This window comes from Phytophthora parasitica (genome assembly GCF_000247585.1).
Source record: "Phytophthora parasitica INRA-310 unplaced genomic scaffold supercont2.35, whole genome shotgun sequence".
In the NCBI taxonomy this organism is placed as follows: Eukaryota; Oomycota; class Peronosporomycetes; order Peronosporales; family Peronosporaceae; genus Phytophthora; species Phytophthora nicotianae.
This window is the reverse complement of record NW_008649021.1, coordinates 622,419-636,268: the sequence shown is the minus strand read 5'-3', so window position 1 is coordinate 636,268 and position 13,850 is coordinate 622,419. Positions and strand designations below refer to the sequence as shown.

At 49.8% G+C, this 13,850-nt stretch overlaps 6 protein-coding genes across 6 annotated transcripts; 3 read left to right on the top strand and 3 right to left on the bottom strand.

Annotated features, from left to right (window-relative positions):
* Positions 1-321: 321 nt before the first annotated feature.
* Positions 322-933, bottom strand: PPTG_12763 (hypothetical protein; the record flags this gene model as incomplete). The annotated part of the gene is made up of 3 exons (XM_008909968.1): positions 832-933; positions 711-779; positions 322-626 (listed from the first exon to the last, which is right to left on the bottom strand). Exon 3 carries the CDS (start codon positions 619-621, stop codon positions 322-324), a length of 300 nt encoding a protein of 99 aa, XP_008908216.1. The 5' UTR covers positions 622-626; positions 711-779; positions 832-933.
* A 1,138-nt stretch (positions 934-2,071) lies between these two features.
* PPTG_23344 (hypothetical protein) lies at positions 2,072-2,194 on the top strand (the record flags this gene model as incomplete). Its single annotated transcript, XM_008909967.1, has 1 exon — positions 2,072-2,194. One exon carries the CDS (start codon positions 2,072-2,074, stop codon positions 2,192-2,194), a length of 123 nt encoding a protein of 40 aa, XP_008908215.1.
* Positions 2,195-3,817: 1,623 nt separating this feature from the next.
* On the top strand, positions 3,818-5,676 carry PPTG_12762 (hypothetical protein; the record flags this gene model as incomplete). Its single annotated transcript, XM_008909966.1, has 2 exons — positions 3,818-5,330; positions 5,528-5,676. The coding sequence occupies 2 exons, from the start codon at positions 3,818-3,820 to the stop codon at positions 5,674-5,676; spliced, it is 1,662 nt and encodes a 553-aa protein (XP_008908214.1).
* Positions 5,677-5,873: 197 nt separating this feature from the next.
* PPTG_12761 (CK1/TTBK protein kinase) lies at positions 5,874-10,812 on the bottom strand. The gene is made up of 3 exons (XM_008909965.1): positions 10,488-10,812; positions 10,356-10,406; positions 5,874-10,288 (listed from the first exon to the last, which is right to left on the bottom strand). Exons 1-3 carry the CDS (start codon positions 10,539-10,541, stop codon positions 7,523-7,525), a joined length of 2,871 nt encoding a protein of 956 aa, XP_008908213.1. The 5' UTR covers positions 10,542-10,812; the 3' UTR covers positions 5,874-7,522.
* A 143-nt stretch (positions 10,813-10,955) lies between these two features.
* On the bottom strand, positions 10,956-13,352 carry PPTG_12760 (hypothetical protein; the record flags this gene model as incomplete). Its single annotated transcript, XM_008909964.1, has 1 exon — positions 10,956-13,352. One exon carries the CDS (start codon positions 13,350-13,352, stop codon positions 10,956-10,958), a length of 2,397 nt encoding a protein of 798 aa, XP_008908212.1.
* A 290-nt stretch (positions 13,353-13,642) lies between these two features.
* Positions 13,643-13,780, top strand: PPTG_23343 (hypothetical protein; the record flags this gene model as incomplete). Its single annotated transcript, XM_008909963.1, has 1 exon — positions 13,643-13,780. One exon carries the CDS (start codon positions 13,643-13,645, stop codon positions 13,778-13,780), a length of 138 nt encoding a protein of 45 aa, XP_008908211.1.
* Between the last annotated feature and the right edge of the window lie 70 nt (positions 13,781-13,850).

The window sequence follows — 13,850 nt, the reverse complement described above, 5'->3', positions numbered from 1 at the left end:
CTCCGATATCCAGCGGTAAAGCTTTAGTTTTCCATTTTCTAGTCAATCTCAAGTTGAATTATACTGAATCGGAGTTGAGATTACCTCAACTCCGATTCAGTACTTACGAGTATGGTTATGTCGTGGTTTTCCTTCATGTCTAACACAGCTTACCCGGGCGCTCGCCCGGGGGAAATCGCAGTTCGTGGATGTTAAAGGAGTGGTATCGAATTGACCGCTCTTAAAATTGTTGTCATAAAACATGATACTTAATGAGTATCATCGTATCGTATTCTATTTCGTTTAAGGTTATACTACGTAGAATTTTACGAGCCGTACCGTCTAGTCAAAGCCGTAGATCGGACGACCTTGGCGCTTGAGAGCATAGACGACATCGCGCATCGTTACAGTTCTTCTGTTAGCGTACTGTGTGTACACCACAGTGTCTTGTACGAGATTCACTACGAAACGCTTTAGTGCAGCCCGAGCCTCCTCGTATATCACAGCGGACATTGGGATCACCCCAGCTCGCCGAGCAAGCCGGCGAATGGACTTCTTCGAGATCGCGTCCAAGTTACTATGTAGAAAATATGGCTGACGTTTGAAACCACTCTTTGCCTTGTTTTGCTTTTGGTCTGGCATCTAGGCTGGGACATCAACCCATCAAAAAATTTCAACCCATCAATAAATGTTAGATGATTTTAAAACTTCTTGATTTCATCTAGTGATACCTTCGTGATGTAACCCTGCTAGAGGAATTTGCGAACTGTGGTCGCTATCGAAACAGGACTAATACACGCCTAATAAACATTAATTTTAAAATATGCCGCCTACATACACTTCAGCACGTACCTCGGAATGTGTAGTGTCGACTTGGTGGCGCTGCCTCCGCTACTGTGTTACAACTGTCGACAGCAACTGAGAAAAAGCATTTTAAAATGCGATAGCTCGTACCTAGTACCGAGCAGCCTGTTACAATTAACGATTAAAACGACGAATGAGCCTACAGGATCCAATGAAGCAAGCTTTAGCGTCGTCCATTATCTCACAGAAATGCCTGTGCCCATCCACACCTTATTCATCAATTAGTATAATGAAGAGGAGGCTGAATGGCTTTGCCGAAGCTTGTATGACGCGTTGTATGGCGGCTTGGTCAATATTCAGGAAAAATTAGTCGAAAAGATGTGTGCGGTAAGTTCTACTGAAGCTACAGCGCGTCCATTATCTCACAGAAATGTGAGTCCTTATTCATCAATAAGCATGAGGAAGAGGAGACTAGATGGCTCTGTCAAAGCTTGTATGGCGCGTTGTAGGGCACTTTAGCAAATTTTCAGGGGAAAAAAAGATGTAGTGAAAGGCTGCGGTATCTGGCACTCTATGAAGACGCGATACAACCGCCAGAAGCCCGCACGCTGCTTCTTGTCCATAAGTTGCCGTCAATGTTGCGTCCATTGGGTCATTGGTTTGGTGGTGCTTCTCGTGACGATCACAACTAGCAACGTCGGACGGCGGCAGTCTTATGCAAATTGTGCACTGCCAGAGTCAAGAACACTAACGTGGTCCACATTTATACGTAATAACTGGGGTGCAGGCTGCGCCGCAGCTACAACACTACCTAGCCAAATGACTACCGGTATTGGATATCTGCTTGTACCGCATACCTAATGGAAAACCGGTATTTTGGAATTAGTGTAAACCCTGTGTAATGCTTGCGAGCCTATTATTAGCTCGATACTAAAACTGTTCACTTTGTGTTTGTATACTTGACTTAGTTTTGTATTGCTGACTTGGCTTTTGTAAGAAAAACCGGTACAAATACGGTTTGTGACAGCCAATCGGCGACAAACGACAGTTCTCCACTTCGTTACGAACTGCGAATAACGTATGTTAAATATAACGCTTAATAAACGGATAGCGCCATGGAGGCACGGACGAAGTCCAGCTCGTTGGAAAGATAGTTACGGTATTGTTATATCGGTCAATCAAAAAGCAAAATATTCGAGGACGGTGCCTCCGTAAGAACGCCAGATCCGAGATCGGGCGACCATACAACGGCAAGTGCGGATGGAGTACTCAAAGAATGATGTGAGAAATGATGACGAAGGCTCAAGACATTGCGAAGACGGTAAAACGACGGTCACCCTTTCATCTTCAGTACATGCACACGGGTGTGGTGTTCATTTCGATCGCCATGATGCCGGTCAGCAGATCATAGAGCCACCATCTTTAACCCGAATCACATTTGTTGCTGCGACACGCTTGGTTGCCGGATCTTCACTCATTATCCTCGATACTTTGTACAATCCGCTGTGGCCGCGCTCATAATACAGTAGACCCCCATTCGAAGAACTAAGCTAAAGCACGTGGAGCATTGGATAACGTTCTCGAAGAACTTTTTTGGGAATGACAAGGGCCCAGTCTGATTTGATTATGAATTGAGGCAGTCGCTGGATATGTACACGTACGTATACAAGCATTCAGTTCGTCATCGGCTTTGCGTTATTTGTGGTACCTGCTATAACTTGCGAATCGCAAGTTGCGATAGTGTTCCAGCTGGTCTTTCAATACAATTGCTTCATTAGTTTTCTAAATTCGAAAAGCAATTTTCAGGATACATGTAGCACTCATAATTGCCTCACTGTCAAGAGTAGATACACTTGTTCCTGTAATATATTGAATATATAACCTTCACCTTGTGAAGATTTTTTTTTCTTGGGCCGGGAACCAAACAACCGTAGGGGGTACCAACAACATGTGCAGGGTATTTATTTAGTGGATTCCGTTACATTCATGTCCTGATGGAGCTGTACATGATGCCAGCACGTTCATCTAATCGATCCATCATACTTGATGCCAGGACGGCAATTCATGTCCATGCTCATTCATTCAGACGTTCATACATTCAATTTTACGAAGCCGCACGCGAGCTTCGATCGATATGGGGAGGAAGCAAGAGATGGTTGAATGGATCGCCGACGATGGTAGAGGCATTCCACCGAGAGTTGTGAGGTATTTAATTGGATTTAGATGTTCCAAAAGTGGTGACATTGACAGAGTATCACTTTACGCGAATGTTTTAATTGAAAAAAAATAGAGCTGTAAACTATTAAAAGCCCGAATTAAAAGACCACTTTCAAAATTGATGACTTGTGAGGGAACTCAAAATATTAGAAACATTGGCACTATTCGGTGAAACCCGTTAAGTGTGTTTCAAACTATGAAACTGGTTTGTGAAATCCACAACCAGAGTATTGAGGCAAATTATAAGGAGTGATCTCTTGTTCAAATAAATTAATAAATTTTCTCAATGGGCACACTAGGGCACATGCTTGTTAGCGTAATCTACGCCTTCAATGCTGTAAAATAAAAATAGCTCTAGCCCATTTAGGATTAGTTGGACGAATATGCTGCGATCACGGTCGTATTTACTTTCAGTGAGCCCCACTCAGCACATGTAGTAAATAAAAAGTTAAAATTTTCATCAGAATTTCTTTGTTTTAGAATCCGATTAGACATTCGTTGTGCCGATCACTAATGCTGTAACGTTGCCCACCGTCAAACATTCGGTTTATTTCCCGATCCGACTCGTAAATCCCAGACCGACTTCAAGATACGAGTAATGGAAAATCTAAGTACTTGATTCGACCGCGTGTACGCTGTACTTAAGTATATTTCATAGAAGTAAGAATTTAGTGTCCCATCCTTAGGATTCATCAACCCGTTGTTCCCTTACGACGGCGAGAACGGTGGGTCCAATCGATTTAGTGTACTCACTTCGCAACTCGATCTCCAGTCATCAATTAGCGTGCTGGTAGAACGACACACGTAAGCCGCAACGATGCGGTTCTACTGGATAGTATTGCTGATTATCGCTACTTTCGTAGCATGCACGACCTCGAAGACGATCACAAACAGCTTTTCTGCGGTCGCTGACAACCAAAATAATGGGAGATTACTTATGGCCAACAGTGCAATATATGAACATGGCGGAGAAAGAGCCAATTTTGGAAGCTTCGTAGGTTCTCTCAAGAAAGGAACATCTAAGTTAGCCGAATCCGCTCGACTGCAGAAGTTCTTGCTGCAGAAAAGGAATGGAGTCGAAGTTATGAAAAGTTTGAAATTCGGATATAGCGTCCAGACTGCTTTGAAAAGCTCGAAGCTGGAGACTTTAAACAAGTACATAACGAAGTTCAACAAGAAACACCCGGACGACCCTATTTCAATGATCGGGATTTTCAGAGAACGCTACGGGGAGGATGCTGTGGTGAAAGCGCTAGTGTCTGCGGAAATGAATGTGGAGTCGGCACCGAATGTAGCAAAGCAACTGCAGGCCGACCAGCTATCCATTTGGTTGAACAGCGATAAATCCGTTGATGATGTTTTCCAGTTACTAAAGATTGTTCAACGATTCGACCCACCTGCGAAACTTGACAGTCCAAAACTGGAATTACTGGACGAGTACATTGCAAAACTCAACAGTGAGAGACATGGTCACGAAACTTTGCTGGATGCCTTGAAGAGAGGTTTTGGTGGTGACGATAAATTAGTATCCATATTAGCGCGGGCAAAAGAGAGCCCCCGCACAGTCGATAAGGCCAAGGGACTTGAGAGGGGGCTTCTCCAGCAGTGGGGACAGGAAAAACTCGATCCGACAAGAGTCATGAAGCTACTGAAGTTGGACGATAATCCGGGTGACGCGCTGGAAAGTGGTAAGTTGGAGACGTTCGAGAAGTATATCGCCCAGCTTAACAAAAACAACCCGGATAAAGAGGTGACTTTGGTGGGGATGCTTGCGTCCAAGTACGGAGAAATCGGTGTAGCAGAGGCAAGTGCGTTTACATTAAAGTACGGCGTTGCGAATACAATGAATGTGGATACGAGTACGGATTTGATGGCAGCAAAGTTACAGAAGCAACAGTTGGAGCTTTGGCTGAATGGTGGTATGACTGTGGACGATGTTTTTAAGCTACTGAAGTTTGAGGAAAGAGTTCGCTTTGGAACTGGACTAAAGTTGGACACGCTGGACGAGTTCATCCTATTATATAATCGGGTGAAGAAAGCAGACGAAACATTGGAAGACGTGTTAACGAGGGGGCTCGGCAACGATGGGCGGGTGGCAGAAATGCTTGCAAAACTTGATGCGCTGGACTCGAGTGAAACGAAAAAACAAGCTAGGAAGCTGCAAAAAAGGCTTTTTAGCAAATGGATGGAAGAAGACGTGAAGCCAACAAGCGTATTCAGCAAGATATTCAAGATATCTGAGGCCGATGCTTCTGATACCCAGAACACAGTGGCAAGTCATTTCAAGGATTACTACGATAATGTACAGCCGACATTTACGGATCCGAGACGTTTGTAGAGCAGCCGGTCCAGTTCATTGAGAACAAACACAATGGCGTAGGTTGTGCTAAACGTACATTTGAGACCTTGAATGCCTCATTTCAAGAGATGAGAACGTTCGTATTCTGCATTCTGACCGTACCAAACCTGTTTTTTTTGTTCAGTCCATGTTGCTGTGTCCTTATCGGATTCCTTTATGTTCGCGTAGATCCACAATATTGGCACCTTCGATCCGACCTCGGACTCAAGCGTACACACACCGGTCTTGAATTTCTTAGAAGTCCAGAGTTGAAAACACTGGATGACCACATCGTGAAGCTCAACAGCAAGCAACAGGACCATGAGACTGTGTCATGACTCTGGCGCGAGGTTTTGGTGGTGAAGACAACTTTTTATCATTTTTAGCAAGGACAAAGAAACAAAAACACGACAGTCGCATAGTGGACAAGGCCGAGGAACTGGAGCAGGGGCTGCTTAGACAGTGGAGAGCGGAAAGCTGGAGCCGGCAAGCGTCATGACACGATTACAGTTAGGCAATAGCGCAAATAAAGCTCTGGGAAGCGAAAAGCTGCAAGTATTGGCGAAGTAGGTCTATCGATTCACCCAGAACAATCCTACTAGCGAAATAGCATTGCTAAAGGCACTGACGTCGAAGTACGGACAAGTTAATGTGGCAACGGCGCTTGTATCTGCTAGGAGGCGTAATAATCCACGTACGAAGTTGATCGCGACAAAGTTGTAGGAACAGTAATCGCAGGACTGGCTGAAAAGCGGAATGTCGGTGGACGATGTTTTAAAGTTTTTGAAGATTAAAAACGTGGAAAACGTTTTGCCAGCCCACAGATGGACGTGCTGGGGCGCTTAGACAGTAGTAGAAAAGAATACTGGCTCGTGAAAGAGTTGTTTCAGTGCTAGCAAGGGGATTTGGCGGTGAAAGTCGGTTGGTAGAGATGCTTCTGGAGGCGAGGAAGAATCCGATCATGAAAAAGAAGGCTATGAGCCTTCAGAGGAGTCTATTTTGTGAAGTGGGGTTTCGATGGGCTCAGCGATTCCAAAGACATTTTGACCGTGAAGTTCAACGTAGCCGAGGCTACTGCTTCTGGTACCCAGAAAATGGTGGCTCTCCAGCTCGAGAAGTATTTCAACAAGTTGTTTCGGGTGAAAAACCTGATCAGATAAGCTAGCTGTTTGCCTGCGCCACGCTCGCCAACGGCTTGTTTTTTCTGCTGAGCAGAGCAGTGTTCCCCCATGTTAACCTTCGTGCCACAATCCACTTGTTTCCACTTTCCATCATGTTTCGAATCATCAGAGCGAAGAGATACCGGCCCATTTGTGGACAAGGTCGGCGACGATAAGAACATTTCGGTGCTGGCTTGTACCATTGCGTTGCTGCATAGCGTTTCCGATCTCCGAGCCCTTTGTCTGGGCTTGTGCCAATAATGCCAATGATTTGGCGGCGTTTGTCAACGGTCTGAACGCTAACACCATTCGACCTTGGAAAGGCGAGCGAACAACCGCAGACACGCATGTACTAGAGACGACGGCCATGTGAACTCCATTAAGTCTGAGACGAGTTACGACGTGAACAATGAGATCGCGGTTGCCAACGCACCATGACCACTTGCATGCGGTAACCGGGTCAATACACTGTAACCACATGGACTCTTCCAATAAGCGGACTCAGTACCGTAACTGGTCCTTCTGCTTGAGTCACCATGGTGCACTGGATTAAAGTACCGATAGCCAGCACGGAAGCAAGCACCAAACGTCTTGGTCACGCCTTGTAGCTCACAAAAACAGCGCATCTTGATTCAAGGCAAACCGCGTAAGAAAAAGCTAGCAATGCGCATTTAGTGTTACTTTAGACAGCCTCTTCCGGTCAGCACGACAATGTAACCCCGCGGAGATAACTTCGAACGTAAGCCACCTTTCAATCACCCAAACCATGAGGTCACTCACGCAACTTATATCAAACTCTCGGTGCCTTTCGAAACACCCAGCGCCACAGCATGTTCCATTCACGCAGTTCGACATCGCAAAAGAAAGAGAAAATATATCAATCCGATGTGTTAGCAGGGCAGCCGTATTCTGGCATCCACTATCATATCGTACCATCTTCCAGGGTGAAAAAAGTGAATCGTCAGGTATCAGCGCTTCGTCTTGGTCTTCAGACTTCCTATCATAAGGTACTTTTTTCTCTCAGTTAGGACCTTGGTTGCCATCGGGAAGATCGCCGTTGCATCTCTGGAGTTGACGGTGGTTTGTAGCGGATATCCACACCCCACGATCCATCCTCTCGAGCGTAGTCTCGCGAGCGGGATCGGTGTCGCGGATCGTCCAGTGAAGGAGAACGTCGATACTGTCGGCGATCAGGCGAGGGAGAACGGTGACGGTAGTCTTTCGGGTTCTCTTTCGGATACGAGCTCACATATTCCTCGGGATAATCCTTGACGTACTCCTTTTTCACATACTCCTTCGCGTATTCCTTTGAGTGACGCCGAGATGATGAATGTGACGAGTGTCGGTGTGAGTGACGGGAGCGCTTCGGAGGCGGTGAAGCAGACACTGAGCGGGAACTGGACCTTGATCGGGATCTCGAACTGCTACGCGAACGTGAGCGATGTCTGCGAAAGTGTTCTCTCTTGGATCTCACTTTCCGGCTTCCACGATGACGATCATAGTCGCGACTGCGGCGGTGGGAATGAGGAGATGGCGATCGAGAAGGAGACCGCGAGTACGATCGCGAACGAGACCGCGACGATGAGTACGAGCGACGTCGAGGTCGACTTCCACGTCGTGATGATCGTGAGCGTGAGCGTGAGCGCGGTCTTTTCCCTTCGTAATAGCGCTCTTTGTCTTGATGATCTGGCCGCTCCTTTGAGTACTGGCCGTGACTCTCTCGAGGGGTGCTTTGAGGTTGATAACCATATCCACGATCTTCTTTTTGGTCATTGTGCCGACCAGAAACAAGACTGTCGCTCTCTCGCGGGGATTTCTGAGTTCGTCGATGACCGTAACCACGGTCTTCTCTCTCCACTCGGCCATCATAGTGTCGCTCAGACATAGAAGAATTCTCTCGAGGAGACTTGTGAGGCCGCTGATAAGCGCCGTATCCACGATCTTCTCTCGGCGAGTCGTAGTGTCGTTTATCTCGAGGAGACGTTGGCGGTCTCTGAGTGACGTACCCACGCTCTCCTCTTGTTTCTGCCGGATAGTGTCGACCTGTAGGGCCACCAGGCTTACTTCTTTCTCTCGTCTCCACTGGGTTGTCAAACTGCCGGACAGATTCAGAGTTCCCATTACGTGGCGGAGGCGGAGGGTGTGTGGGTGCACTGTGATGGCTTCCATTGGGCGGGAATCCTGGAGGTGGAGGAGGGATTCCTCCATTCGCATAGCGTCCGACATGAGGTGGTGGGGGAGGGAGTCCATACGCAGGACGCTGCGTCCCTGGAGTAGGAGGAGGTGGAGGGATTGGTCCGAGGTTCGAGCTGCGATTCCACTGAGGTCCTGGAGGCGGAGGCATCACGTGTTGCGGATGGTAAGGTGCTGATCCTGTCTGTGTAGATTGTACGCCACCCACTTGAGGTTGAGAAGTAGAGGCTGCAGGCTTCGTTCCAGCATCCTCATTATCAGATACTTCCATGGAGCTCTCGGACTTGACAGGTCGCAGCGATCCATCCTCGACTCCACCCTCAGACACAGTCTCGGCCGGTGCTTCCTGTTCTTTTTTAATCTCCAGCGACTGGCGCACTTGAAAGTCTCGTTCTCGGCGTCTACGCAGCGCATCCGAGCGCATTTTCTGCTCCGACTGTCGACGCTTCACAAAGCTCTGGATGGGCGGAGGAGCAAGAAACGTCGAACGCGCACGCTTCTTCTTCTCGATGCTATAGACTGCACCTTGCACGCGTATCTGCTCTTCAAACGTCAGTCCTTCGCTGTCGAAGAAGGTCTGGAATCGCTTCGCAATTGTCAGCAACAAGTCGGACGCTCCGTCGCTGTCTTTGTGCTCTTCCGCCTTCTCCGTCCACTTCAACGCTCTCTCTCGCTCCGATTTGATAGCGTTCCAATCGAGACCAGACACATCAGTCACCGCGTGTGCTTCCCTCTTATCAGCATTGGATTCTTCATCCCCACTGTCGCTATTATCCGAGACCAGAGAACTCTCTCCGACAGCTTGCAGTTGCTTACGGATTCTCTTATAATCCGGCATGTCGTCGTATTTTAAAGACTGCAGATAATCCATCAACTCCAGCAACTGCGCTGCACCTGGAAGACCCTCAACCAACAGGCCTGGGTTGGCTTCAGTGTAGTGTTCCTTAAGACGAAGCACAGTCTGCCGGTTCTTCAGCTGTGCGTCGGCTGCCCAGGGCAATTCTCCGCGCAAAAAGTCCATGACGAGGTAAAACCACGACCACAGATCGTCCTTAGGCCCCAATTCCTGGCGACGATGCGAGCTCAGCGACGCGTACATGGACGTGCCTCGAAACTCCGCAACTTGGCGAGCAGGCAGCACTTGTCGGTCTTCTCCTAAGTGCTGTCTTGATAGCCCAAAGTCAATGATATAGTAGCGCTGCTGCTTCGTCGGATTACGCTCTGCAAGCGCGCTGAGTGCAAAGTTGGACGCCTTGATGTCTCGATGAACGTACCCGTGGCGATGGAAGGCTTCGATGCAGTCCAGCATCTCCAGTCCCACTGAGACCGCTTTGGCCAATGGAACGCCGTGGATCGAGTCGGGCGACATCCTCAGCATCGACATGCTGTCTCCCAGCAGCTCCATTACCAGCACGGTGCTGTCTCCATGCTTGCCGTGATAATAGTATCTGCACACGTAGGGACAGTCCTGCAGACTCTTGAGGATCAAGCTCTCCCACTCTAGCACAGGCTTGAGGGAGCTGGGCGCTTCCACTTTTACTGCAACTTTATCTCGACTCTCGATTGAATATGCCGAGTAAATCTGACTGAATGTTCCCTGAATTATAAAAAATAATTAAATAATGTTAGAAACTAGTCAAATAAAGGAAAATGAGCACTCGTACCTCTCCAATTTTCTCTCCAATCTTCCATTTCTCCGCGATCACTTCACCAGCCTAGAAAAAAAAATGTTAGTCCAATAGTTATAAAATAAAGATCTCTTCATGCGCTTCCTCTGTATCTGTCTCCCTCATTACCAGTAGAATATTCTTGTTGAGAGGCTCCATGGGCGACGACGCTGCTCGCATCATGTTTATCGTTTTCGGTTTGGCTCCGACGCGACTACAGAAATCTTTCCTTTGATTGGAGCGCGTTCTCGACGTGTAGGGGGACTTATCGACCGCTCTCTGCGCGCTGATACGACGAAGAGGACACTGTCGACCTGCTGCTGTCCTTCAAGCGACGCTACAGGGCCTAGGGAGACGGTGGTGAGGACCTCTGGACGCGGTCAACCACTCGAGCAATAGCGATCTGCCGATTGAAAAATGGCGGGACACGACGATTTTTAACGTTAACACGCGTTATTAAACGTTAAATAGCATCTGGTTAGATGGTGTATGAAACACAATTTTCATGATGAGAGAGAGTTTTGATTACCACTGCGTGATGATTAGTTTTCGCTATGATATATATGTACCTAAAGATGCAGAATAGAAAATGTGGAATTACGCCTCAGCTGTGGCGGGTTCCTCCGTGTCCTCCGTTGGCACGGGGCCGGGGGATACGCGCTTGCCGGACTCGGTTTCGTCGACCTCGTCGTCGTCGGCCGGCTCGTTCGGGTTGGCGGTACGGGTTGACGCACGCTTGGCCGCACGGGCAACAATAGCCACGGCAGCAATAGCTCCGACACAGCCTGCGACGGCGGCGCCGATCTGTTCCTTGCTCAAGATATCGGCATTCGCTTCGCTTGCAATCGACTGTGTGGACGTCTCAGCCACGGTGTTGTCCGTCAAAGCCTCAACGTTTGTGGCGCCCGCGATCGAAGTGCATTCGACGAAAGCAGCGGACTGTTCCGACTCGCTTACCTTGCAGAAACGGCACACACTGTCGATGCAACCGACACCGCCGGAGCTGCACGAAGTGTCCGTGACGATCTTGATGCCGACAGCTGCGTCACCTTCGGACGCGGTCTGCGCGCAGGTTTCGCCCGACGGTGCCTCAGTGGGGGCATCGGTGGCAGCATCCGTGGGAGCCTCGGTAGGTGCTTCTGTCGGAGCCTCAGTAGGGACCTCAGTTGGAGCCTCAGTGGGCGCATCAGTTGGTGCCTCGGTGGCAGCGGAGGCAGACGTGTCAGTGCTGGAATCCGAGGGGCAGTCTACGAACGCGGCTGACTGGGGAGTCTCAGAGGTCTTGCAGAATCGGCAAATGCTGTCAATGCAGCCAGCGCCACCGGAGCTGCACGAAGCGTCCGTGAAGATATTAATTCCAACTGCGGCATCACCCTCAGAGACGGTCTGTGAGCAAGTTTCACCCTTCGGGGCTTCCGTGGGCGCATCGGTAGGAGCATCCGTAGGAGCGTCTGTCGGGGCATCGGTAGGAGCGTCGGTAGGAGCATCAGTTGGGGCCTCAGTGTTTGCATCCGTGGCAGCAGGAGTGGACGAAGAAGTCGAGGAGCAGTCCACGAAGGCGGCAGACTGAGGGGTCTCAGAGGTCTTGCAGAATCGGCAAATGTCGTCAATGCAACCAACGCCGCCGGAGCTACACGACGAGTCCGTGACAATGTTGATGCCAACTGCAGCATCACCCTCCGACACGGTTTGAGAGCATGTCGGTCCACTCGAGGTCGCAGTCGTAGCATCCGGAGGTGGAGCTTCGGTAGTCGCGTCAGGCGTAGCTGTGGTTGCTGCCGGTGTCTCTGCGTCCGTGGAGTCGGAGTCATCCACCGATAGATCACCAACATCAGAGTCCGAGTTATCTACGACCGGTACATCATTCGAAGTCGAAGCATCAGTTGAGAACTGGGCGCAGTCCACGAACGCGGCAGACTGCGGGGAGGTCGTCACCTTGCAGAAACGGCAAACATCGGTCACGCAGCCAATGCCACCGGAAACGCACTCCCGATCGTAGACAATGCTGATGCCGACTGCAGCATCGCCAACCGAAGGCGCAATAGTGCATGTATCGGGTAGAGGGGCAGCTGTAGTGGAACCAGGGCTGGGCGTCTCTGTAGTCGCAGCCGGCGCATCGTTCGAACCGGCTGGAGCCTCTGTCGTGGCCACGGGTGTTGATGTGGTTGCCGTCGGGGAGTCGATCACATCGAGTGGAGCTTCGGTCGTCGCCGACGGAGTCTCGCTCGGTGTTGCAGTAGTTCCGGCATTGGCGTCACTAGTGCCAAGGAAGGAACAGTCAGGGTAAGTTAAGGACTTGACCGTCGTCCTAATTCGGCAGAAACGGCACAGGTCGTTGATGCAGCCCAGGCCGCCGTCCTTGCAGGTAGCATCCGTACCGATACTGATACCGACCTCAACGTCGCCAGCAGGAGGCACTAGGGTGCAGACATCCTTGTCGGCGCTGCCGTTGCTTGAGCCACTCGCTGGAGTGTCAACCGGTGCATCGGTTGCTGAACCAGCACTGCTACTATTCGGGCAATCCACAAAGGCCTCCGACTGCGCAGTCTTCGTCACCTTGCAGAATCGGCAGTGATCGTTGAAGCAGCCCAGTCCGCCATACAGGCAAGTGTCATCCGTAAACGCTGAGATGCCGACGGCTGCATCGCCGCTCGACACCTCGCAAGCACCTGCGGAGGGGACAAGAGGAGCCATTGTGGGGAACTCCACACCGAATGTCGTGCAGTTCTCGAAGGCGGATGATTGTGGAGTCTCCAGGAGCTTACAGAAGCGACAGTGATCGTTGTAGCAGCCAAGACCACCTGAAGCGCACGCGCTGTCTTCGACAACACGGATGCCAACACTCTTGTCACCGTCGGAGATCCCGCAGACTTCAGCAGACGACGAGCTTGAGCTGTCCGCGCGGACCGAAGGAATGACGCTCAAACTGAGTGCGCAGACTACCGCCGTCTTAATAAGGGCACGCGTTCCCACGCGGCTGTTGGAATACACCATAGTGTTGAAGAAAAGTCCGGCTTTGGAGAGATTTGGTCGAGGTGAACTGCACTCGAGGAAGCAAGTTGAAGAGTGAGGCTGCAGAGCTGTTGTTGTGGTTTACCTGCAGTGGTGACACTCATGGCTGAGATCGGTTACGGGGTTTATTAGCGTTGGCGACTGGCACATTTTTGGTGCCGTCGGAAGTAACCAACCGCCTGCAACACCGGCTTCATTGGCAGCGAACGCATGGGAGGAGGTTCTATGCGATGGTGTACATTGACAACAACGAAGTAGATGTCCGTTTTGCTATGTCTCGTGTGAATTGCTCAACGCGGTGCGACCGAATCTTCAGAGCACAGGTCCAGGGCGAAACCTACGACAACCAGGTGAACCAGGATACGGGTAGAACAACCCGAGAACACGCGCCTAAGCAGAAGACAACGTAGCAGCAATGAGTCGAGGAGATCAAACGAGGAAACTAAAGTTCTCAACAGCTCTAATTCAGAAGTCCGAAAC